Source organism: Ostrea edulis, chromosome 2, assembly GCF_947568905.1.
Source record: "Ostrea edulis chromosome 2, xbOstEdul1.1, whole genome shotgun sequence".
Lineage (NCBI taxonomy): Eukaryota > Metazoa > Mollusca > Bivalvia > Ostreida > Ostreidae > Ostrea > Ostrea edulis.
This window is the reverse complement of record NC_079165.1, coordinates 41,208,991-41,236,621: the sequence shown is the minus strand read 5'-3', so window position 1 is coordinate 41,236,621 and position 27,631 is coordinate 41,208,991. Positions and strand designations below refer to the sequence as shown.

Genomic DNA, 27,631 nt, shown 5'->3' with positions numbered 1-27,631 from the left:
TGCGCCTCCGTAGATGATATGCTCTTTCTGAATTCGATCCATACCAGGAGCTTTTCTACGTTTTAAATCACTAATGATTACAATTATTTCGTCGATGGCGACATCTCCACCTGGAAAGAATTTTTCGGTCAGAATTTTGGTCGTTGTGTTAAGTCACTGTAAAAATTTCAATGTACTATGTACAATGGGAAAAGTCAGCGTTAAAGGTTCCATTGTTCTGTGGATTGTAAATATTTTCAAAGTGATGCGCGAAACAGTTAGCTATATCTACAGGGTTTGAATATTTAACTTCCCCCGAGTTCAATTTCAGGATATATGCGAGAGCTACGATGTCGTTGGCGCTTTATCAGCCTTCAAAATATAGTCGTACATCACACCCAAAGCTTCGTCGATGTCCTTCAAGGTATCACACCGGTAATTATTTTCACTATATGTTCCTATGAAGGAATTTTTTTAATTAAAAATCAGTCTATCAAATTCGTGTCCAATAATTCAGCAAGGATTGTTATGTGTTACCTGTCTCATCTTCCGACACCAGAAAAATGATACCCTACGCGGCATTTTCTCAATTTTTTTCTCCGCAAACAGGACCACCCCCAAATCCACGTGTTTTCCATGTGCTTGTAAACAACCCGTGTGCGCCCCAGGAAATTGTCTTATCAACTCACAGCAAATAGTTCCCTTGTAAACAAGTGATTATTTCTACAAATTAGATAAAATTTCCTAATCAGGGGTACAAAATTTAAGAAAAACAAATAAGGGGAAATGAAAAAAAATCGCGCACGGAAAAAAATATTTTTTTTATATGGAACTACATATTGACCGGTGTGATACCTTGAATACATGTGTCATGAAGTCGTCTTATGCGTTTGAAACGCATTGCGAAATTTTCGTTTGGCGCGTTTATAATTTCTGTAGGACTCATGAAAGATACCACGTGGTCAACCTTCACGTATCCAAATAGCCTGTGAGGAGCATTATGGATAGACCGGAACCGGCTAGTATCCACATGATATCCCGCGTTTGTGTCGTTCTGTGTTATGGAGTTGTTTTACTTTCGATGTCCATCCCGGTTTTAGATGTGATTTGTATTTCGACACAGGGATATATTGGGATGCAGCATCGTATAACAGACAGTCATGATCAGAACCAAACAAATATCAATATCATGTACACATACAAGATTTCTTTCTTTGATAAAAAGGAAGTGTTGGTGAATTTATGTATTTTGCTTGAGAAAAGGTCCTGTGTGGGTGGATTCAATTATAAGATATCTCGTGAGAAGAGGGGATCAAGTTTGACTTTGACCTCAAGTTAATAAATTCGTTTTCAAACAATGATGAGCATGCATGGACGTAATCCGAGATTCCTCTGACTCTTACCCCCGCTTTTATATTTGACATGTGCGGGGGAGAGTCAGAGCGGACTCCATATTGAAAAGTGGGAATTCAGCGACACCAGCTGGTGTCGCTGCTTTACCTACCTCTTACAACTTTATTTCGCGGATCTATCTTCCAAGACGTGAGAATTCAGTTAACGGAAGATAAATCTATAACTAGATCATGATTAATACGATGCTATCGCCGTTTAAACGGTCCTAACACCGACAAATGGAGCATCACTTGAATTAGGTCGCCGCCTCGCCATTTGATTTCTTTGCGCATGACGTCAGCACATGTAAACACAAAATTCCATCGTTTAAACGGCGATAGCATCGTATTAATCATGATGTATTTGTAGAATAATCTTCCGATAACTGAATTCTCACGTCTTGGAAGATAGATCCGCGAAATAAAGTTGTAAGAGGTAGGTAAAGCAGCGACACCAGCTGGTGTCGCTGAATTCCCACTTTTCAATATGGAGTCCGCTCTGACTCTCCCCCGCACATGTCAAATATAAAAGCGGGGGTAAGAGTCAGAGGAATCTCGGATTAGCATGGACGCTGAACACAATAAATAACGCATAATGCAGTACAAAAGATTAAAGCAATACAAGCTGTAACTGACGACATTTTTTCAACTATCCAATTATGCATCAAATTAACTCATATCGGTATAACTGATATAATCCCCAAGATCTGAAGAAAACTTCAGCAAAATAAAGAAGGGGATATTGTTTGAGAATATACCTACAATGAGCGTTTCGTATAAACCGCCATTGCATCGTATACACAGACATGGGGACGATGATTGCCGAACATAATCGGGTTGCTGAGACCGACATATCATATACAAAGATGGGAACTGACGCGAGTAACTTCACGTTTCGTTCATTAAAATAATATTACATCGTTTCATGAATTATATGAAGTACTATAAGTGTAATATGGCATGTCAAACGTTGCAATATTTGATCTTTTCCATTTGTAATCTATATTTTCCATTTGCATTGTATAATTTTTCATTTTCATTGTATAATTTCCATTTGTATTGTATAATTTTCCATTTGTATTCTATATTTTCCATTTGTAATGTATAATTTTCCATTTGTATTCTATATTTTTCATTTGTATTGTATAATTTTTTCGTTTGCATTGTATAATTTCCATTTGCATTGCAAAATCTTTCATTTGTATTGCATCCGAGGAATTGTTTATTTTGATTTGTTACGAAGGATTTCATTAGTTTAGGTCCCACTTATATTTAGCTGTCACCAGCTGTAGCAATCTCTACCCAGAGTTTTCGTGGGGATGTCTGCTTTTAAGGTCACATTATCCGAAAGATCCGTGATTCTTACTTTTAAATAGCAATGCGTATGGCAAAGTTTTAACTATATTTACGTCTTAGGTTTGATGCAGCCATGACACGAGTAGAACTCGAAAATGCGACTTCACGGTTACCAATTCGAACCAAAGGGTATATCACTAAACTACCGCGATCGGTTCCATATAAGGACTAGTTGAACATACATGTAGCTAGCAATGACGAATCTTGCGCCGGGCCCCCCTCCCTCCCTTCACAAATATGATATTTTGTATAGAAATGAAAAGCAATGCAGGTACGTTTTATTTTGTCAGAACGCACTTGTTTCAGGGGACCTCGCCCTCCCCCTGCAACCCCCCCCCCCCTCCACCAAGGCTTTGCACTGGACTCACTAGACAGTCCCCAGACATCCAGCAGTTTACTGCATCCTTTCGTTCAGAATTATGTAGATCAGCCAGTGGTTAGATAGGAGACTAGTTTGAATATACTGATCACATTAGACGCATAAAAGCGATAAATTAATTGGGGGTGTTGGGGTGTTACGCCATTGCACTTAGCAAATACGGTACATTCCTGCGAAATGACTTCTTCAACATCTCGCGCATTACCAAATTCGAAAAACGATAACTTATAAGATTAATCCATCGAATAGTTGTAAGAAACCAAACTCGATGTTAACATTTGCTGAATTGGTGGTGACCCAAGGGCCGAATTAAGTCCCCCGAATCTACTGAATTCTGACTAAATAAAAATGTGCATGCTTTTCTGGACAGTTCTATTAAAAAAAATTATCATGGGGGGGGGGTGCCATTACTAGGGCTAGCTGCGTATTTTTAAAAATAACTAGTCCTGCTTGGTTTGTGGGCGGGAGGTCGTGAGTTCGAGAACCGTTACTGTCATTGCCGCATCATTGCCGCATCAAACCCAAGACATAAACAAAGGCAGTGACTGCTCCTTTGCCAAACACTCGGAATTCAAAAGTGAGAATCACGGATCTTTCCGTAATGGCCTTAAAAACAGATATTCCGTGTCGCTGCAGGCGTTGGTACGATAAAGAACCGTTATTGCTACGACCCTGTGTGCTAAGCACGTCTATATTTGTGGTACATCAGTGAACAATTCTCAAAGCAACGTTAACTAATGAAATCCTTCGTAACAAATCAAAATAAACATTCCCTGGATAAAATACAAATGAAAAATTATACAATACAAATGGAAAATATAGAATACAAATGGAAAATTATACAATACAAATGGAAAAGATCAAATATTGCAACGTTTGACATGCCACAGTGTAAGAAAGTAATTATTACGTGCAACTCAATGAAATTAATTTTGATAGTGAATTTTCTATAGAATTGGCATTTTAAATTGTTTACAAATCTGACACGTGCTCTGTGCCTTTCTTTCGCCTTTTCCCCAACTGGTGACCTCCGAGGTCAATGCACATCGGGAATTACGAGCAGGATTTACTAACAGGATGACAACAATTCATGAATCGACATTTTCTGCTGATTTGACGGGTTCATTGCTTCAGATTCACTCTGATATATATGAAGTTATATGTATTTAATCACAAATATTAAAAATATTTATTCTTTTATTTTTCAATTTATTTACCGTCAGTTACAGCTTGTATTGCTTTAATCAATATATGCGCTTAAAAAAACCAATAAATAAATAAAAGCAACCAAATAACAAAAACCATACAGGGATTGCATGGTAACTTGGTTGGACCTTTGCCCGATGGTACTATATATGAATACTCTGAATATTTGATTTAATACTTGTGTGCTGTTGGTTCACAATGTGTTTTATTGTTTTATTGTGTATGATATATTCATTTATTTCAGTTACAACATTTTGTTGTAAATTAGCTGGGTTTTCCCCCCGAATCGATAGGAAATTTATACGTTCAAAACAGCCATATGCAAAATTAAAAATAAAAGAGGGGGTGTGAACCATCCAAACAAACGTGCCAGGCAAAAATTTAAAAAGTAAGATGATGATGATAAAATGAATAAATTAAAGAAAAAAGATCGATAAATTAGTGACTATACCAATATAAATAAACGGATAAATAAAAATAAATACAAATTCGACAAGGATGAATGTGTTATATTTGACAGACTTGGCCAACAAGTTTAAGTTCTCCTCAACGATATAACAAATATTTCTCAAACTACATGTACATAAAATTGACGCACAAAATTAAGTTGTTTTACACACGAATTTTTTACAGCATAGAGCCTAATAGCAAAGAAATCAACACATTTTTAGTGTGATGAACTATGTATATCTAATGCGATAAAATGAATAAATGATACATAGGCCTATAATTTTGGTGAAATGTAATGATTTAAGTAGATCCTAATTTTATTCCAAGTTCATTTGTATTGAAATAGGGCCTAAAAATTTAAAGAAGAAAAAAAATTAAAAGACATTTCTTTTCGATCTTGATAGTACGTTTCGCACGAAATTTGATAGATATTGTCAAAAACTTGTACAACTCTGTTTAGTTATATGTCTATGATTTTGTAGAAGAACCATTTAAATCGAAATAAAAAATTAAATATATATATATATATTCTCAACATTTTTTTCTTTTAGTATAGCACAATGAGTTCATATATTCTAAGTCATTATATATATGTGTAATGTTTAAAGTAGAACATTTTTGAACAAGTGTAAAATAGAATTTTCGCGCTCGTTACGGCTGATGCGCGCTTTATCTATCAGGGGGCGTGGCTTCCGTATGTCATTCACCGATTGATCCATTCAGACCAGCGAGCAGCTCGGATCGACCTAGATATGTATCGCCGAGGAAGTTAGACCATGCGGGATTATTAACTCGTGGTTGAAGGTAAGACTAAATTTCATCGATCTTTTAAATTGCTACAGTCATCGAGCCTTTTCTACACAATTACCAATACGACAAAAATCGCCAATTTTTAAATATCTGTGCGTGCCTAAACCTCGTAGTGCTGTATTTACATGTCCGCCATTACGACGTGTTTATGTCTGCACTTTGTAAAGGGGCGTGTTTCGTGTCGGTTAAGGTTGTATGTTAATTAGTCGATGGATGGGTGGATCTAGCCGATAAAATGTTTAGGCGATTTACCGACATTGCTTGCTTTGATAACATTTTGAAATTTACAAACAACTGATGTAATATCAAGACAAATTGTATTCAAATCAGCAGAACGCAGGTAGGCCTACCTGGGAAAACATTAATTTTTGTTGATAGATCTATACAAAACTTTAACAGTTTAAAAATCCCCAGTGCCTGACGCATTTCCGTTAAATCTTTACGGTACGTCGTGTACTTAAATTTGACCAGTTTAACAGGTAGGCAGAATAGAGAACTGTACAAAACTCTTCATATCACTTGAATGTATGATTAGTCTTATCGTGACTTTATGCATGGACACTTTAGTTCGATCGGTGGACTGTTGGGTCAGACGTTCCGGGTTCGATCACTGTCTGGTACATTTGTCGTCAAAGGTAACGGACACTGTGTTGACTCAGGTGATAAGTGTCCCCAGAACTTCTAATGATGACATAGAACATACACGTGTAGTTTTTTTCCCCAATCAAGGGCCCTCAAGGGGCAGCATGAAAGTACATGTATAGAATGCATTTTATGAAAACTACTTCAGGTTTTGAGAAAACCTTCAAAGAATTTGTTATCAACAGGATCAATAGACATTGGTGCGGTACATATTATATACTGTGTAATTTTGAAACCTCTGAGATCCAAGATCAGGGGGTATATCGTTTTTATCTGCTCCTTTCTATTTCGCCTTAATCATTAATTTAATGTCTGTCAGAACTTAAGGTAGCTCCATCCTCATGTGACTTTTCAACATTAATGGTTAAAAGTGGAAAAACTTTATTAATTTCCACTCAATATAGTTTAATTTAATTAATAACCAAAGAAAATGTATATGTTGCCACCTTTTTAAAGATGTCAGACATATAAAAACAGAAGTACACATTAACATCAGAAAATCACACATTTTCGTTAAACAGAATAATATAAATAGATAAAAACTTGTTGAAATGACAAAATCTAGATATCAACAGTTTTAAAAAACTGCTAATTCATAAATATGTGTAGATTGATTGTGGATATTAGGGAAACCAATGTATAATAGACATCCAGTAGAGGAAAATTCCAGCAGAGGAGTTATTGCCCTTGACAATTTTTTAAAATCATAATTAATTGATTATCTATGGGAAATATAAACTTTTTCAGTATTTATAGTTTACCAGATTTTTTATTATATCCAGCGAATAATATTCCTCAGAAAGATATATTTCTATCATGCGCAAAGTTTAATTTATTAAGATTTTTGCAAAAACCTATGACATCACACGAAGATCAATCAACCTTAAAGGGGCATGGACACGGTTGAGCTGAAAATTTTATTTTCCCTTTCTATTGTTTACAATGCTTAACTAAAGTATTTCTAATGGTCAACCAAAATTTGAATATCAGTTTTTAGTTACATTTTTAGTGAAATACAGCACTCATAATTCTTTCAGTATTATATAAACAAGGCTCGTGTCATGGTTTTGTTTGCATATGAATTGCTTAATAGAAAATAGCATGTCTAAAACAAAATGAGTTGTGCTAAACACTAGGAACTATTTAATTGTGTTCAGAATTAACTTGTAAAATGAAAATTCTGCTTCAAACGAATTTTTACTTGTATATTTAACCTATGTAAACTAAAACATGGCTCGAGCCTTGTTTACATAACAAAGAATTGTGAGCTTTGTATTTCCCATGTAACTCGACAACTGACATTCAAATTTTTCCTGACCATTAGAAAGATTCTAAACAATAAAAATAGAAAAATAAAATGTGAAAATTTTCCAGCTCAAATCGTGTCTATGCACCTCTTAACATTGGCTATAACTTTTGAACCGACTTCATATAGAAATTTGCGTCATGGGTAAGTTTCATAAAAAAAGCTTGCCTGGGATTCTCTCGGGGGTCACAGAGTACAATGGCTTAGCCTCTAATGATAAACTAAGTACAGAATATAGTCACGGGAGTTGAACTTTCTAAAACATTTAAGAAAAATGATTACTGACATTTACTGTATAATGTATTAAAGTAATTCCGCTGTTTGTTTTATTTTAAGTTCTTGATATTGATTTATTTTAAATGAATTTGCGAGGCTACCGAATTATTTATTACTATATATGCAGAGATTCTGGTTCAATAAACTTATTTACTAGATTCTATATCCACCACCCCCCCCAAAAACCCCAAAAAACAAAACACAAAACAAAAGAAGAGATGTTTGTAAAACATATATGCCCCGTGGTGCAAAACTGAATAGGGTTATACACAGGCATCATTTAATTGATAGTAGTATCACCAATTCAAAATATTGAACAGACAATATCTTCTTATGTCAAGAGTGGATTGACCATGTGACCTAAAAATCAATAGGGGTCATCTACTTCTTATGCTGTACCAGTGTACCAAATTTGGTGTCAATCAAGCAGCTAATTCTTAAAATATAGGAAACAATATATTACTATGTCCAGTTCAACCATTGACCTTTGACCATGTGACCTCAAAATCAATAGGGGTCATCTTCTCCTAAACATGTACCAGTGTACCAAGTTTGATGTCCGTCAAGCAAAGGGTTCTTAGAATATTGAACGGGCAGTATATTCTTATGTCCAGTTTGACCCTTGACCATGTTACCTCAAAACCAATAGGGGTCATCTTCTTTTGAAGATGTACCAGTGTACCAAGTTTGATGTATGTCAAGCAAAGGGTTCTCAAGGTATTGAGCGGACAGTATATTCCTATGTCCAGTTTGACCTTTGACCATGTGACCTCAAAATCAATAGAGGTCATCTACTCCTTAGTAATGTACCAGTGTACCAAGTTTGATGTCTGTCAAGCAGAGGGTTCTCAAGATATTAAGCGGACAATGTCTATGTCCAGAGTACTTTGACCTTTTGACCTGAAAAACAATAGGGGTCCTCTTCTACTGATAACCAACCCACATATGAAATATCATTACGATCAAGTGAATGGTTCTCAAGATATTGAGCGGACAACATGTGGTCTACCGACTGACCGACAGGTGCAAAGCAATATGCCCCTCTTTGAAGGGGGGCATAAAAAAAACACCTCAACGTGTTATGGAATATATCAATTGAATCCCTCTAATCAGAAATAAACTCGTCTTCTATATAGTGCCAAACGTGCGATGCTCGTCTATACGAGTACAAAAGCTAGTGAATGTAAATATATATCTTTCCCTATCATTTTGTAAAACAAACAATTTGAAATAAGCCATCTTTGTTTTAAATTTTAGCTGTTGAATTTAGGATTATCTATTGTTTTTGAGAACTTTTTCTGGGACATACATTATTTCTAAGAAAACGATTGATTTTACGTCCCGTCGAGAATTTTTCACTAATATCGAGACGTCAACAGCGATAGGTGAAGTACCGTAAATTTAGACCTATGCTCAGGGAAGGCCGTGGGGATCCAGGTTACTTAGAACAGGTCCTCATTACTCCTTGCTTGTCGTAAGAGGTGACTAAATGAGATGTGACATCTCCACATGGGTGAAAACGTTAAACATTGTGCAATCAATCATTAGCAGTTAGGGCCGTAGCAGTGAGAGTTCTTTAAATAACGTGCCAACGCCTGCCGCGACACGGGACCTCCGTTTTTAAAGCCATATCAGAGAAAGACCTGTGATTCATGCTTCTGAATGCCGAGCGTTTGGCGAAGGAGCAATCACTACCTATGTTGACGTCTTAAGATCTTAAGTTTGACTAGGCAATGGGGCTCAAACTCATTACCACGGGGCTCGTACTCACGACTTCCCGGTTACAAAGCAAACAGTCTACCACTGAGCTACCGCGACCGGTCAAACAAAACGAAGATGTGAAGCGGCCCACTCCACAGACCTCTGCAATATATTCATACTCGCAGGGTGTGATAGCCTAGAGATGTTGAACTAAGTTCAACTTCCACAAATAGTTCTTTTCTCAATAATAATATGAGAGGGGTTTGAACCTGGATGACAATACACCACGAGTTGGTTTAATGAAAATCTTGTTTGGGACAGTGGGATTGTGAAATGGTGTAAGGACGCATGGATTCTGTACTAAGATAGATATTTGGGTTCTCAACAGTTGTAGCCTCGCTTTCCATATGATTCCAATTTTATTTTTGTGATTTGAAGGCAAGGCTTAGCGAGAAATCTGTATCGTTTCTGTCTAGCTGACAAAGACACAACTGCAAAACATGACGGAACAGAAGTTCGAAGAAGCTGTGCAAGTATCTTTACAAAGATAAAAATGAAATTTTCAACTGAAAGACCTTAAATTTTCTAGTGTTTTACTAAAATACATAAATGTATAGAAAATAGATGTATATGTTCGCGCAAGTTCCTTCACGGAAATCGCTTTTATAAACGTACCAGACTTTGGGGAAGGCGAGACTACTTCACAAGGATTTGGATTAAGTTGTTCACAAATGCACCATGATGGGTTGGTATAAAGAAGCACTGACAGTTTGAACTTGCAATTTCATATTAGCTCTTTATAAGTTACTCGTATTTGATAACGTATTAATTATGTCTTCCCTTCCCAGAAGGGGGACACATTGTTTTAGTGTGAATTCTTCTTTCGCTCTTACCGCCGCAGTGCCTGCGACAGACCTAAGTCTTTAAAACAGGCAGTGACAGTTCCGCCAAACGCTCGGTATCAGGTGTGAATGTCACGGGTCCTCGGAAATTTAAAAACGGATGTTCCGTGTCACAGTAGGTGTGGCACACTAAAGAAGCCCCACTGCTCAATGGCCGTAAGCGCCAAGCATAGATTTGAAATAATAAATTTGAAGCCCTTTACCTGTCTTGTTGACGTCTCCATGAGTGAAAAATTGTCGAGCGAGACGTTAAAGAAGATACAATCAATCAATAAAATAATCGCTCTTCTTCCGCTTCTCATAACATTGTCCGGACCATAACTTTTTGTCTTTTGACATAGGCCTTTCGTATTTGGTATGTGAGTATACCATGATAAGACAGTATGTCGGGTGCCATTTTTGATTACCTTTGACCTTGATTTTTATGTAGAGATCAAATAATAGAATTGTTTGGGCTAGACCTTTGATATTTGGGATGTTGGTATACCATGATAAGACAGTGTGTCGCGTGCCTTTTGAACTTGACCTTTAATATAAAGGTCATATTATAGAATTATTATTGCCCGGACCATAATTATTATTTTTTTTTTTTTACATAGGCTTTTGATATTTGGTATGTGGGTATACCATAATAAGATAGTGTGTCTTTTTTTTATTATTACTTTTGACCTTGACCTTTTATCTAAAAGGTCAGATAATAGAATTTTTCTGGCATTTTTGGGGGGGTCTGGACCATAACTTTTTTGTCTTTTGACTTAGGCCTTTGATATTTCAACATTTGGTATGTTGGTAAGTTTAATTCACTATCATATGTTCACAACACTGTTCCTTGGTTGAAGCACATATATGACTGTTATGTAACGTAACTCTTAATTTTCCGCTTTAAAGATGATCCATAAAAATCCTAGGGGGTAAGGGTTTGGTTTTAGGGTGGTGCCAAAATTATTATAATGATTGGAAGGGCTTCTTTAAGGTTGCTGAAACTGTATAAAATCTAAATGCATATTAGGAATAGCAGAAAAGGGTGTACACAAAATGGTGAATTTCGCAACCCCAGGGTTTTGTCTCTAGGATGGGTCCAAATTAGTCATATCGTTTGATGTTAATACATTTATTATATTATGTAAAGCCTTTTATGAGTATGCATTTTTGAGGGCATTGAAGTCTTAAGAACACATCTTGTTCTGTTGCTGAATATTAGAATTCAGAACATTTTTTTTTCTAGATTGCATTGCCCTTGGGACTAGTGATACTTTTAACTAGTTCTTAGGTGATCGATAAGGCCTGTGGGCCTCTTGTATATGATTCCATATCGGATTCCGTGTGCTCCATCGTTTTGTTCTGTGAAAAACCCTGCAAAACCTGTGATGTATTGATCACTAGGAAATCATTTATTCGCAATTTCTCTGGACGTAGTTTATGTACCAAAACTTTTGAAAATTTAACCTGTAATTTGTCTAACGTTGTTTACGCAGTTGAGTGTATCCTTTGGTGATTAGGTCTTCCAACAGTATGTTGGAATTCCCATGGGCACAAATTGTGTTCCTTTATTTAAACAGTATTTTATTATGAATAACATAATAAGGATTAAGCAACAGGCAATGCCTATATAAGCCTTCTCCTTTGTTGGCTGACCAGTTTTTATATACTTATGAGGCAGAATTTATTCAAAAGCTTCTATATGAAAAGAAACGTTCTCTTGCTGTGGCCGTCAACTCGACATCTAGATATATCGACGACGTTTCATCTATTAACAATAATTATTTTCATTTCTGTGTCAATAAGATATATCCCAGTGAACTCGAAAAAACCCCACCAAAGAGTCTTCCACATCTGCTTCGTACACTATACTTGGGATATTTTATTGAACGTGGATGTTAACGACAAACTAACAACTCGACTTTATAGCAAACGGGATGACTTCATCTTCCCCCCTATCTACGTAGCAATATTCCATTTTCAACTGCATATGGTGTTTATGTCTCTCAACTGATTCAATACGCCATACCTTGTTCTGCGCATGATCAGTTTTTAAATCGAGGCACTGAGGCAGACTATTGACATCGATTGATTGATTGAATATTATTTTACGTCCCTCTCGAGAATATTTCACTCATATGGAGACGTCACCACTGCCGGTGAAAGGCTGTAAAATTTAGGCCTATGCTCGGCGCTTATGGCCATTGAGCAGGGAGGGATCTTTATTGTGCCACACCTACTGTGACACGGGACCTCGTTTTTTGCGGTTTTATCCGAAGGACCGCCCCATTTAGTCGCCTCTTACGACAAGCAAGGGGGTACTGAGGACCTATTCTAATCCGGATCCCCACTGGATATTGACATCGATAATACAGGGGTTTCAATTTGTGAAATGCTGACTTTAAACGAGATTGTTGAAACCCCTATTGGCATCGATATTACACGGGTTTCAACAATACAATCTCGTTTAAAGTCAGCATTTCACAAACTCTATGGTCGTTATAACGTTCTAAATTACCAATACAACGTGGAACCTATCATTGCTGTCTGACGTGTTTCATACCAATTGTTAGGCCGTTAAAGACACATTTATTTTTTGAATACGGATTACTTCGTTTACCTGATCAAGATATAGGGCTTACTGAGGTTGTGACTGGTCAACAGGGGATGCTTACTCCTTCTCGGCACCTGATCCCACCACTGGTTTATCCAGGGTTCCATGTTTGCTCAACTCTTACTTTTATATTCCTTATAGGAGTTATGAGATTGATCACTGATCGTTATCTTCACCATTTCATGATCGAATAATTTGATAATTCAAATTTCATTTTATTTGAAACGTTAAACAAAAGTTGATGACCAGATGATTGGTGACGAGATGATTTTTATACGCCCGTATAAAAATGTGGGCGTATTATGCTATACTGCTGTCGTCCGTCTGTCTGTCTGTCTCTTTAACTTTGTCTTCGCAACTCCTTCAAAACCTTTTGAGGGATTTTGATGAAACTTGGTACAAAGGAAGCTCACAATGTGGAACTGTGCATATTGCAAGGGGAATGCTGTCCAATGTTTTTAAAGGAGTTGTGGCCCTTGAACTTAATTTTTTCTATTCAAAAGACTTTGTCTTCGCAACTACTCTTAAACCCTTCGGGAGATTTTGATGAAACTGGGTACAAAGAAAGATCACAATGTTGAGATGTGCATATTACAAGGGGAATGCTTCACCACTATTTTTGAAGGAGTTAGGGCCCTTGGATGTAGATTTATTTTATGCAAATACCTTGTCTTTGCAACTCCTCCTCTTAAACTCTTTGGGGGATTTCAATGAAACTTAGTACAATGGAAGATCCCAGAGAGATGCATATCACAAGGGGAATGATGTCCCACTATTTTTGAAAGAGTTACAGTCCTTGGACTTAGAATTATTTAATGCAAAATACATTGTTATTGCAACTCCGACGAAATTTACTTGTTCAAATTCCTGGGTCAATAATGTATGCAGGCGTATCATGTACCGGTTTAGTAGTGCCCTATTTTTTTTATGCCTACAGATACAAACATTTGGGGGCATATAGTGTTTGGTCTGTCTGTGGAAAAAAATGAAACCTTAGCCAAGTGTATGAAGAAGCTATAGCCGATGGGCTTAGATTTGTCTTTGCAAATACCTTGATTTTGCAATTCATAAGAACATTTTATATTGATCTAAATTATTATCCTTGGATATGGATCATGTACCGCTTTAACTGTGCCCTATTTTTGTCACAGCAGGTGTGGCACGATAAAGATCCATCCCTGCTCATAGGCCATAAGCGTCGAGCATAGGCCTACATTTTGCAGCCCTTCACCGGCAATGGTGACGCCTCCATTTGAGTAAAAGATTCTCGAGCGGGACGTTAAAAATATACAATCAATCAAATGTGACGAAGGATGCAAAATATTAGAAATCGGGACCAAGTCCTTTCTCCACTAAATAGCTTCGATATATTTTTACAGCCATTTTTGTGGCCTTCCAAGTGTTTTCTGAATCTTCATCGACGGGAACCCGTTCGAATTGTGTAACGTCATCTAGGGATGCAAATCTCGTCATGTTTAACTTAACGGAACATCGCTCGATCTTTTCCGTTTTCTGTCGACTTGACGGAAAAGGTTAATGTTCCGATTGCAAGACTTAGTCAAAAGTTATTGGAAACGCAAGTTTTTAATGGACAATCACAAAAATGATAACCAAATTCATCAATTTTCAAATTCTCAATGGGTTTGGCCTGATGTTGGAAATTCACTTGGAATGCACGTGCAGGCGCATTTTAAGTATGTGGATGTCAGCCAATCGGAGAGCTTAAATCATTTGAACATATGATTTTATTTTGGGGGTGGCGTTTATTTAAACTGTAACGATATGCAGTAGATTGAGAGTTGATAAACAGAATTTCAAACAGTTGTATTATTAGTTACACGGTCGGTTTGGAACATAATCTTAATTAGAAAAGCAAAGCCGAATCCCAATACAGATTTCCATTTTCCACCCTTGGTGACTCCGTATTATGTCCCAAACTGACTGTAGCAATTTTTTTTCCCGCTGAAGACCTTTTGATACAATACTTGTTAAAACATCACAGTTAAAGATGTGAACAAAAAAAAAAGATTAATTGTTTATGTTTCTACTTACTGTAAATTCAATACAATCTCATGTCCAGTGATAAATACACTCCCTGCACGGAGATGATGTATTGAAAATAGAGGTGTCGTATGTGATTCGTTTATCTACTATCGTTCCGAAAACAGCGTGTCACTTCGATAATGTCACTCGCTGATTGGTCGTATGGTGTGAATTAAAGTTGAGTTTGGATGACCACGCTATGCCATTATTTCAATGTGATTGGAAAGTAACGTCTGTTTCATTGAAGTCTATGAGATGCCTTGCCTAAAAAAATTGCACACTCGATCAAGCGAGATGACACGTTGTTATTGGTCTGATAGTACAATCGGTCGCAGTAGATCCGCTAGAACGTTCGATTCGTGACCGGGAGGGCGTGAGCTCATGAGAACACTCGACTTCTTGATTGTGACACAGGACCTCTGTTTTTAAGGTATTGTTCGAAAACTTCTAACGCACAGCAATTTTTTTAGGACTCCCAATCAAGAGGTCGAGCGTTCTACCGAGAGAAAGAAAAAAGATGTGTGTGATGTTGAGGATGAGATATCACGTGACATTTCAGACAAATTGATTGATCTTCAGTCCAGTTGTCCGTCTGTGATTACTTCTGAAAGCGACAATGTAACAAGCGATAAATATTTTGTCTGCAGATACTTCTGGTGGTCGTCTTTTCGATATTGCTTTTGAATTTCATGATCATCATTTTTCTTTTTCAGATAGTATCACAATGAGCGGAAAGAAGTCGCGCACTGATGGGAAATTTGTTGTCAAATTTCCCACTATTTCCCCAAAGTCGTCGGGCCACACTAAAATTCGCAACAAAGCATCGAAAGGAAAACGGTGCAAACCCTGTAGTGTGTTACTATTAAACATTGATGCTTTGTTGAAAACTAAAACAGTTTCATTAAAGAACCTGGACAGACAGCTCCACATATGTAAAGAGAAATGTCAAAAACTTTATGAAATCTCATCATTTTCAAGTTCAACCGCAAGTGGAGAGACTTCCCCAGAAGTTCAGGAGTATGCAGTTGTGATCAAACAGGAGCCACTTTCTCCACAACATGAATCTACAGATACTGACAGTGAAGTGATAGGTCCTCTTTCAGAATTAATACGCATGACTGGAAGCATTAGCCCGTCTTCGAAAACAGATGGTGCATCAATACCGATGAAAGTGGAAGTCAAGTCAGATGCAGGAGAGGAAAAAAATACAGAGGTTGATGATAAAAACGATGCGTTCACATATAGGAAACGCGGAATCAATTATGAATTCCGGATCACCAAACGTAAGTCAACTGAATCAGCACAGACACTGAGTAAACCACCTACTGCGTCAACACCGGCTCTGTATGACACACCAGCAACAGATATGTTACGGCAAGCTATTTCAAAAACTGCTGTAGTGCAGCCATCAGTATTCTCAACAACTGTCTCAAATACCACACCCAATCCCGTATTACCAAATGTTTTATCAAGTTCCAAAACATCTGCTACTACAATAGTTACATCAGCTTCCACTGTACCTTCTGTGTTTGGAAACCAATTATTTACACCTGGAAACGTAAATACAAAAACTAATACACAGCCTGCATCGGCCATCAAAGCTTTAAAAATGGAGAAAACTTCCTCCCCCTCTTCGAAATCCACATCTGGGGATATGAGCATCCTTCAGTTAATGAATGGGCAGATGGTTTTGGTGCCAACGGACGCCGTGAGACAGCTTAGTACTAATAACCCTACCCTTCCCTCATTGACAAATGTCTTGGGTGTACCGTCTGCGGCATCGTCAAGTGTTGGAGCTGTCTTACCTATGGTTTCCCCTGTGACACAACCGCCTTTCGCATTTCTTTCCCCGACCGGTCCTAACTTGATTACGCCTGCAATAAACCCTCCGTTATATAATATTTTACCGGGACAAACTACCGAAAATCAGCCTGGGATGTCGAATCCGATTATATTTGTACCACAAGCTGGAAATTTAAATTCACAAAGTCTACTGCTGCAATCTGTTGGAAACCAAGTGCCAAACTTGTTTGCCATGAATAACCCTGCCACTCCCGCTATTCAAATACCAAATACACCTCTTCCCCAGCAACAAACAACTTCGGTGATTCCAGCTATACAGGCATCAACTGAAATTAAACCGCCTGTCCAAATGCCAAACACAGCAGCGATAGATTGCACGTCCTTTTTACGGTTAACAGACGGAAATTTGGTTCCAATCGTGTCCGATCCTTCCACTCTTTTTCACAACACACCCGTCACCTCACATGCGAAATCCAAGGAGAGTTCTCAGGTATCGTTTGCTGTCAATTCTAGTGTATCAGCAGTACGCTGTCCTGTACCATCAAATGGTAACAAAGGATTACAGATGATGTCGTCTGCACAGCCGGTTTACGAACAAACGCATGCGAAAGTTCCACAGTTTGTAACTACAAATGTTCCCTCTCTTTCTGTGAACGGCAAAGCGAAACAAAACACTCCTCAGTTTATTCAGTTACTAGATGGTACGTTGATTCCTATTGCTAAACCTGAAGAACAGAAGATTCAACCCTCTTTTCAAGCCAGTAATCAAACTCTCCAGAAGTACTGTACAGGTCTACAATCAAATGATCATGGTCTCAAATATATAAATCAGGATAGAAATATTTTTCCTGTTCTTCAGAAATTTGGAACACAGCCTCAATCTGCTGAACAGAAACAGCTCTGGAAATCAAAACAAACTGCCTCGAACTCTTCTCAGCGAACGCTTTTTCTGATAGACAAAACACTTAAAAATACAACAAGTTTCCAGGACGCCTTCTTTCAGGCTGAAGGTTCTGATGAGAAAAAGTCGGGCTCGGAAAACATCGGAAAGAAACCTCAACCTGTTATTCTTCAGACAAACAGATCCAGGCAAATACACTCAGCTCAGTTAAAGATTGCCAACAATCGGTCTAACACGCTGAAAGCGAGTCACTCTGCTCCCTACATACAAATCTCTCCAAAACCAGATCTCGAAACTGCTGGAAATGCATCTATAGCAAGCAGTTCAAATGAGGCAGTCATTAAGCCGAGTAGTAAGAGAAAATCGGTGAATGTAGTACGAGAGGAATTCGACTCGCAGAAGAAGAGGAGGAAGAAGAAGAGCCAGACATACTTCACCCAAGAAGTGATTGACGTCGACAAAGAACCGGATTCGCCAGAAAAGGACGAAGAAGGTCGATCTCAGTTTGCATTCATGAGGAATGTGACAAAGCCTGTATACCGTCCTGTGTTTCTAAATTCTACTATTGAAGAAAAGGGTTTACGTCTTCCTGACAACATGCTCGTTTGACATCGTATCTGTACTGTGATCCAACTGTCAATGTGTAGTGTGTCAGTGAAGTCTTTGTTTGTTCCCAGAAACGCGCATGCTTCCATAGGTATGTGATTGTGGCCTTACACAAATGTTAGATCCATGATGAAAGTTTTTTTTAGTTTATAAATATACAGATGTATATTAGATATTCATTACTTTTAGACAGTATGTTTAGGAGAATAATCAACGGTGAGCTTCTACCCTCAACAGAAGTTGTGGTGAATTCCAATATTGGACCAAGTGTACCATGTGCATATCAATTGTGTAGAAATATTTTTTCTGGATGTTTATATCCAATGAGCATGTACATAATAAGCAATCAGTACTTTCTACCCTGGGTATAGGGATGAAGCCTTGGGGGGTAGTTAATCTTCCTAAGTAGTATTTACAATCAACAATGTTTTGTATGAAATAAACTCACATTGTTTGAAATGTATTTTATTTCTGGATAAAACATTTCTCTCTCTCTCTCTCTCTCTCTCTCTCTCGATCGATCGATCGATCGATCGGAAAACAAATGGGATTAGAAATATTGTTAAAATAATATCAATCTTATTAAAATCACAGCCTTAGATCTGCTTGATTTTAATCAGATTGAAATTATATGTCCTTTACTTTAATTATTATAAAAAGCGGTTTATCGCTATCACAAGAAATACATACACGAAACATGAAAGACATATCACTCCCCATTCATAAAGTTATGAGCAATGTTAAAGTTTCGTTTGCATTTCCGGTCAAATTCTAAGATCACAAGGTCAAAGATCGTGGTATGTAATATAAGACCTTGCCATAAGGAATCGATATACAAAATATGAAAGCCCTACCTTAATTATATTTTTCTAAGTCAGGTTTTCTTTAAAGTAGGTCAAACTTCAAGGTCAACGTCACAAGGTGAAAACTTTGGTACTAAAACAAAGCTCTTGTCACAAGAAATGCATATACGATATATGAAAGCCCTGCCATGCACCATTCAAAGGGTATGAGCAAGGTTATTGTTTCAGACAGACCGACAGGAAGTAACCAATAACCCCTCCCCGACTTTAGTATCAGAGGCATAACAAATCTTGAACCCACACAACTTAGGAACGTTTGCATTTGGACATAATTTAGTGTGACCATGCTACTCTAGAGAGTAATTTGTTATAGTTTTAACTTTTTAAAATTTCCTGTATAATTCCATATAAAACTTTGATCTCCAATTCTGGCCCCATCTTACCCTGAAGTCCCTTGGATTGAAAAAGATTCACTTTTGTAACCCCACCCTATCCTTCGGGGCCATGGATTATTGAACAAAAAATCTACACTATGTCAGAAAGCTTTCATGTAACTTGTAAGTTTCAACTTTTCTGGCCCAGTGGTTCTTGAGAAGACGATTTTTAAATTACCCCACCCTGCTTTAGCATTTTCTTGAGTATTTCCCTTTTGAGGAGAGAATGGCCCTTCTCTCAAACAAACTTGAATTCCTTTCACTCAAGTATGATTTGTGCCAAATTGATTAAAATTGGCTCAGTGGTTCTGGGGAGGAAGTCGAAAATGTTAAAAGCTTACGGACGCGCTCTGGACAAAAAGTTCAGGTAAGCTAAAGGGAGAGATGGAACCCCAATAAAGGGGCAATTTTACAATAAAGTATCTTCCCCAAACGGGTTAATCTTCTTTACAGCCAATTTGCTACTGTGGGAAAACCTATTATACATCACCGATCGCGGTAGGGTAATAATAATAATACCATATTTATATAGCACCCTTTTCATACACTATGTACGCTCAAAGGTGCTTTACAATGCATATATACCTTACAACAGAATGTTATACACATAATACATAGAAAATAAATAAAACATTAAAAGCTGTACCTATCCTCATTGTACATATAAAACATGAAAACACAAGATACCATAAATATGCTAGATAAGAATAAACATCAGTTTCAGGGCGTATTAACATAATAATAATAATGAAATACACACACAGCATATTATGTCTCAGGTATAATACATTAAATCATACAATTCCTTTTTTTTTTTTTTTTTTTTTATAAAACATCACAAAATGGTACCCGAAAGCTAAGACACACAGTCTTTAGTTTTCAGTTTTTCACAGAATCTAACCTACACGAATGACTGAAATGATAGAAACTAGTCCTGGAAAACTTGATGGAAAAAATGTGTTTTTAGTGACTTCTTGAATGCACAGAGTGTTCTACAGTCCCTTACATGTTCCGGAAGGGCATTCCACAGTTAGTGGACCCGGTTGCGAAGCGAGCGCCCTCGCTGGTAGAAGTGAGAATATCGGGTATTTGGGGTGAGACCTTAAAAACGGAGGTTTGTTGATAGATCTGATGCACGGGATGATCGAGATCCAGGACCATAATTATTTCTGGATTTAAAATTAAAGTACTTCCAAGTGATGTATATTTCAAAAGAATTTTATGTCTCAGAAAATATTTGGCATTGCTAGATTGTATGGTTACTTTCGACCAAAAATAGCGCAAAAAAATCTTTTACTAAGGCTCCGTTCCCATCCCCTGAAAAAAATTCTGTTGTTTTAACTTATAAACAAACTATTTTAGTTCAAAGAGGACGAATCTCCGCAATGTTTATGTGATTTAAACATTACATGTACTATTTTACATATACATTTTCAAAAAAACATATATTCATAATGATTTGTGATTAAATATGTTCAGGGTCACAACACGGCGCCAGTATGGTGTGAGGTTCATCATGGAGTCAAATACTTTTTGAAAAAAAATCTGAAGCCAGTTCAAACTGAGCTAAAAGTGAATGGTTTACTTTTCCCATCAGAATGAACCCACAGATACAGTTAGGAGTCTTTTATGAAGAAAATATATCGCTATTAATTTCTGTCCTTCTAAACATAACTTCTTTCAAGTTTTCAGACATTCAAACGCTACAAATCAAGGAATTTTTAGGTATTGGTCTGCGTCGTCCGTCGTGCGTTCACCATTGAACATGTTTAGCTTCTTCTTGATAACTACCATTCCATTTTTCTTTCAAATTTTGTATGAAGCATCTTTTGGACAAGGGGACATGAATTTAAAATTTCAGGACCCCCACCCCCCGCATATCTGTAAGAAAAACTAAATGCATAGTCATGTAGAGGCAGTGGGAGATTTTTCGTGTACAGCATATATGTAGCATCGTTTTTCAAGCGGAGTGTGGTAGTTAACTTCATAATTGTCTAAAAGTCTTGAAAACAACAATGACCCTCCCCCATAATGATGTAATAACAATATAAGTAAAATTTACCCCCCTCCCCAAAAAAAACCCCAACAACTCCCAAACACACTATATTACTATCAAAGGTTGGAGGGGGGGGGGGGGTCACACAATTTACTTTGATGTAAATATAACGGAAAATGAATGTTGTCAAAAAGGGGGGATTTAGCTCCCCTGTCCTTTGGTTCTACATGTCTGTCGATCTTTCATGGGTTATCACTTCAGATCATATTTTTGTTGAAATGTTTCATTAACAAATATTTAAAGGCTGATGTTAAGAAATTAATATGCCTGCTTTATTGATTTTCGCAAGGCAATATTGGCATTATGTATAAACTACAATCATATGATATCAGTGGACATTTTTACGGAATTTTAAAATCTATGTATAAGAATGATAGATTGTGTGTGAAAGTAAATGGTAAAATGACAGATTTTTTCACATCTAGAGTTGGAGTTAAACATTAGCCCATTTTTATTTAAACTCTTTATAAATGTCCTCCCAAGTATTCTAGATGACAGTTCTGTTCCAGTTACTCTAGATAATGAAAAGATTCCGTGTCTTCTGTATGCCAATGACCTTGTTCTATTATCCAATACCAAATCAGATCTCCAACATTAACTAAATATCCTTCATGATTACTCTAGTGAATGATGTCTAGAAGTAAACATTAAAAAAAATAATAATAATAATTTTCACCAACTCGGATAGACTACTGAAGAAAATATTTTGTCGTGATAATGATACTATAGAATGTGTAAAACAATAAAAATATCTGGGTTTAACTCTTGAAAACAATGGAAAGTTTACTGAAGCAAAGAAACAGTTAAATAAAAAAAGCTTAAATAGGCATGTTTCAAATTTTACAGGGAGGTAAAACTTGCTAATCCCTCTATACATTTTTTTTTCTTTTTTTTAACATATATTTTATAATGGTATTAAACCCATACTGTTATATGGTTGTGATAACTGGAGCATTATTAATGTTACCCCCAAAAAGAAGAAACATCCCACTTTTGATATGGGTTGTGGAAAAGCTAAATATGAAATTCTGCAAATATATTATGTGGGTGTTTAAAACTTTTACAAATATAGGGATCTATTCTGAACTGGGCAGGTATCCATTATATATTGATATGAATGAAAATATTTGATATATTGGTAGTAGAAGATATGTCGTCGATTTGAAAAATGTTCGTTACATTGGGTTGAAAATGCAGGTATACCATCTAGTGAGAATGATTATACAACTTTCTTGTGTCAAATAAACGTAAAACTATCCTACATGTGTTCAAAGTCTAACATTTATCCATAGATTACAGGTTATTCTAGTAATTCCGAAGTTAATTCTGCATCTTATCGTTAATTAGATTAAAGTCAAATGTTCGTTACTAGGCCTATAACTTCTGGTACCGTCTAATCTTTCAATTGTGTATATGTAAATGGTTTAAAGAATGAACTTCAAACTGAATGAATGTGAATCAAAAGAGGAAACGCTAAGTATTTGAAACACATAGCAAAAAATGTTCGCTATTCAAACGTTCGTTACATCAATGCAAGAAGTGATTAAAAACCGAATAGCTTTTATCGGGTTTGATGTTCGACGTAGTTGTCAATGAAGTACCACAGACACCTGAATTATGGATATTACTAACCCCCTTTTTACCGGTATTATCTCAGAATACCAATCTCTAAAGCTTACAAAAAGCGTGAAACGATTAATAAATCGAAAGAGGGATGAAATAGACCAGGAATTCACACATTTCAGAGAAATTATTGCTACAAAAAATATATAAAAGGGGGGGGGGTAGTAATATCCATACTTCAGGTGCCTGTGCTGAAAATATGCTGTGCGGGTTCTAATTTATTGCAAATTTACAAAGAAGTAAATAAACTATATGTGATCCATAGCCTATGCAACATTAATCTGATATAAATGTAACGAACATTTTACTATGTTTCAATACTGATAGAATTTGGAATGTTGTATACTTGGATGATGAATAGAAACTACAATCGATCAAGATGAAATAATCGTAGGTTCTTGTTTTCATCTTTTCGAAAATAGCCACGATACATTTTCAGCAAAGACCTAATATGGCTTTTTTTTTCTTTCAAAGTATGCTATATATACTGTAATCGTTTTCAATATATTGTTTGTTTCTCAAAAAATCCCAACAAATCTCAACATACATGTACCACTGAAACCATACGGTAAGGAACATTATATTTCTCGGTAACGAACATTTTATCCGTTTCAGATTTCAATATGGGCAAATCTAGAGCTGAAATTCAGAAAGCCTACCGCGAATGACTAAAACAAGGACAATGGAGGGTATCTCGCAAAGGAGAGAGCAAGAAGGCGCTCTAAATGATTTGACTTTGCTTACGGAGATGTTCGTTACATTCGACACGTTGCACAATAATCCCCGTGCAACTACCAGAACATAAGTTCTGAGGGACAAGTTAATGTTATGTAAAACTTATACGGTACCAATTTTGATGCACCAGATGCGCATTTCGACAAATAATGTCTCTTCAGTGATGCTCAAGCCGAAATTTTGGATATCCGTATAACACTCCTGTTAATGAGAATGTCGTCAATGATGGCAGATACACCTTTGATTCCAGATATCATGTCCGTGTTCTTCTGGTGCTGATTTTATTCCGGAAAGGAGACGTAGCCCACGATATCTTCCTATCGGTGTATTAAACATTGTTAAGTATGAGGACTTCTCATCAAGCCGGATCTGCAGAAATCTTATACCGAAAATATCTTGGCTTTTGGTATGTCTGATATGACATCTTCCATTGTCTTCATAATGTGGTGCTCCCGTTTTATGGCACGATTCAAGTCCCTTGGATCTATACAAATACGTATCTTTTCTCCTTTTACACTGGCTACCATTGAGCTGACCCACTCTGTTGGCCTGTCCACCTTTGTAATGTAACCACTACCTTCCATCTCCCTCAGCTTCTCGACTGCCTTGGGCTTAATGACTGCAGGGAGTTTCCTTACAGGGTGAATAACTGCTAGTACAGATCCATCAATACTAAGGCGGTATTCTCCTGGTAATGTTCCTGTAGTTTTTATGAGTTCTGGAAAGTCCCTGTAGAGTTCACTTTCTGTAGTATCAGTCACGGCTGATTCTTGGGTCTGTGACTCGGGGTTGACTTGATCTTGGCTGAGATTCGGCTTGGACTGACGCCTTCACCGAATCTCGGAGCAGTCTTTCATAATTCATGTCTGGAAATTTACTTTCAGCTGCAGCTTCGACCAGTTCTAGCAATTAAAATGTACTTAGGTGACACTGCTGTTCGCTTCAAGTAAGTGATTTGACTGTTAAACTAACTCTCTATCACTGTTAATGCTTTGTATTAATGAAAGAAATACCTTATTCTAGTGGAGTCGGGACTATTATTCAAAGTACATGGACGCTATTGAACTCAAGTCAGAGACAACAACAGCGATAATAGAGGCCATGAAAACAGTTTTTGCATGTCATGGACTTCCAGGAATACTTCGTTCCAACAATAGACCATGTTTGCAGTTCAGTTCCACTACCTTCAAACGACTCCGTTCAGTATGGAGCGCCAAATTAACATAAACTCAAATAATTGAAGATATCTTCAATTATTTGAAGATATCATCAATTCAATTATTGCTCTCTTTAATTGAATTAATGCGCGCATTAAATCAATTATTGCTCTCATCAAATGAATTAATGCGCGCTTCAATTCAATTATTGCTCTCATCAATTGAATTAATGCGCGCATCAATTGGATTAATGAGAGCAATAATTGATTTAATGCGCGCATTAATTCAATTATTGCTCTCTTCAATTCAATTGATGAGAGCATCAATTGAATTAATGAGAGCAATAATAGATTTGATGCGCGCATTAATTCAAATATTGCTCTCTTCAATTCAATTGATGAGAGCATTAATTTCGTAGAAATATTGCTCGCAATAATTGATTTAGAGCTCGGTATAAATAATTTGATGATCTCTTTAATTCAATTGAAGATATCTTTAATTATTTACAATGCTTTTGTATAAGGAATTAATGCGCACATCAATTCTTTTAAAGAGATCAACAATTCAATTAAAGAGATCATTAATTCTATTGTGGATATGTTGAATTGAAGATATCTTTAATTATTTAGTTGCTCTCTCTAAAAGAATTATTGCTCTCTTCAAATGAATTAAAGATATCATTAATTCAATTGAAGAGAGCAATAATTGAACTAATGCGCGCATTAAATCCATTATTGCTCTCATCAAATGAATTAATGCGCGCATCAATTCAATTATTGCTCTCATCAATTGATTTAATGCGCGCATTATATCAATTATTGCTCTCTTCAATTGAATTGTAGCGCGCATCAATTCAATTGTTGATATCATTAATTCATTTGAAGAGATCATTAATTCAATTAAAGCGCGCATCAATTCAGCTAAAGAATTAACTATATCATCAATTCAATTAATGCGCGCAATAATTCAGAATTGAAGATATCATTAATTATTTGAAGAGATCTTTAATTAAATTGTTGCGCTCATCAAATGAATTGATGATAGCATTAATTCTTCTGCTGAATTGATGCGCGCTTTAATTGAATTAATGATCTCTTCAAATGAATTAATGATATCAACAATTGAATTGATGCGCGCTACAATTCAATTGAAGAGAGCAATAATTGATATAATGCGCGCATTAAATCAATTGATGAGAGCAATAATTGAATTGATGTGCGCATTAATTCATTTGATGAAAGCAATAATGGATTTAATGCGCGCATTAATTCAATTATTGCTCTCTTCAATTGAATTAATGATATCTTTAATTCATTTGAAGAGAGCAATAATTCTTTTAGAGAGAGCAACTAAATAATTAAAGATATCTTCAATTCAACATATCCACAATAGAATTAATGATCTCTTTAATTGAATTGTTGATCTCTTTAAAAGAATTGGTGCGCGCATTAATTCCTTATACAAAAGCATTGTAAATAATTAAAGATATCTTCAATTGAATTAAAGAGATCATCAAATTATTTATACCGAGCTCTAAATCAATTATTGCGAGCAATATTTCTACGAAATTAATGCTCTCATCAATTGAATTGAAGAGAGCAATATTTGAATTAATGCGCGCATCAAATCTATTATTGCTCTCATTAATTCAATTGATGCTCTCATCAATTGAATCGAAGAGAGCAATAATTGAATTATTGCGCATTAAATCAATTATTGCTCTCATTAATTCAATTGATGCGCGCATTAATTCAATTGATGAGAGCAATAATTGAATTGAAGCGCGCATTAATTCATTTGATGAGAGCAATAATTGATTTAATGCGCGCATTAATTCAATTAAAGAGAGCAATAATTGAATTGATGATATCTTCAAATAATTGAAGATATCTTCAATTATTTGAGTTTATGTTAATTTGGCGCTCCATACGGAATCGAACACGAAAGAAGTAGTCCCCACTTCCAAAGTTCAAATGGCGAGGCCGAGAGAGCAGTACAAACCACAAAGTGATTAGAAATGAAGTGTGAAGATAAGCAGCTTGCTCTCTTGGACTACAAGACAACACCACTGGAAAACATCCATCTATCACCATGTACTACATGAATATGTGTTTTGTGTGTATTAAATATGCATTGATAAATATGATGGCTAACTTTCTGTTCATCATGCAGTGCAGTTGTCTTTGTTTTCCTTTGTCATATGTTCCTGTGATATTGGTCTTCGTCAATGTACATCCTAATATGCTCCTCTGTGGACCCAAATTGGTTGAATGAATACTGTATTCTATCTTGGCATTTTCCATGAAAGCCGAATAAGTGTATTTATCAGGATATCTAAATGAGGCCATCCAGGTGTTCATGTGACATAATCCACATCTTTCACCCACGAAACAGGACATTATTAATCATATTCAGTAATTTACTTCTCGTTAATCATGCAATCAATTATAGTACGAATAATTCTTAGTACGATGTATTT

The 27,631-nt window shown here is 36.4% G+C and overlaps 1 protein-coding gene across 1 annotated transcript; it reads left to right on the top strand.

Annotated features, from left to right (window-relative positions):
• Positions 1-5,469: 5,469 nt before the first annotated feature.
• LOC125681781 (mucin-2-like) lies at positions 5,470-18,803 on the top strand. The gene is made up of 2 exons (XM_048921997.2): positions 5,470-5,565; positions 15,748-18,803. The coding sequence occupies exon 2, from the start codon at positions 15,759-15,761 to the stop codon at positions 18,345-18,347; it is 2,589 nt and encodes an 862-aa protein (XP_048777954.2). The 5' UTR covers positions 5,470-5,565; positions 15,748-15,758; the 3' UTR covers positions 18,348-18,803.
• Positions 18,804-27,631: the final 8,828 nt, after the last annotated feature.

Coding starts and splice junctions, on each gene's coding strand:
- LOC125681781 (XM_048921997.2), top strand. CDS start 15,759: ATGAGCGGAAAGAAGTCGCGCACTGATGGGAAATTTGTTGTCAAATTT.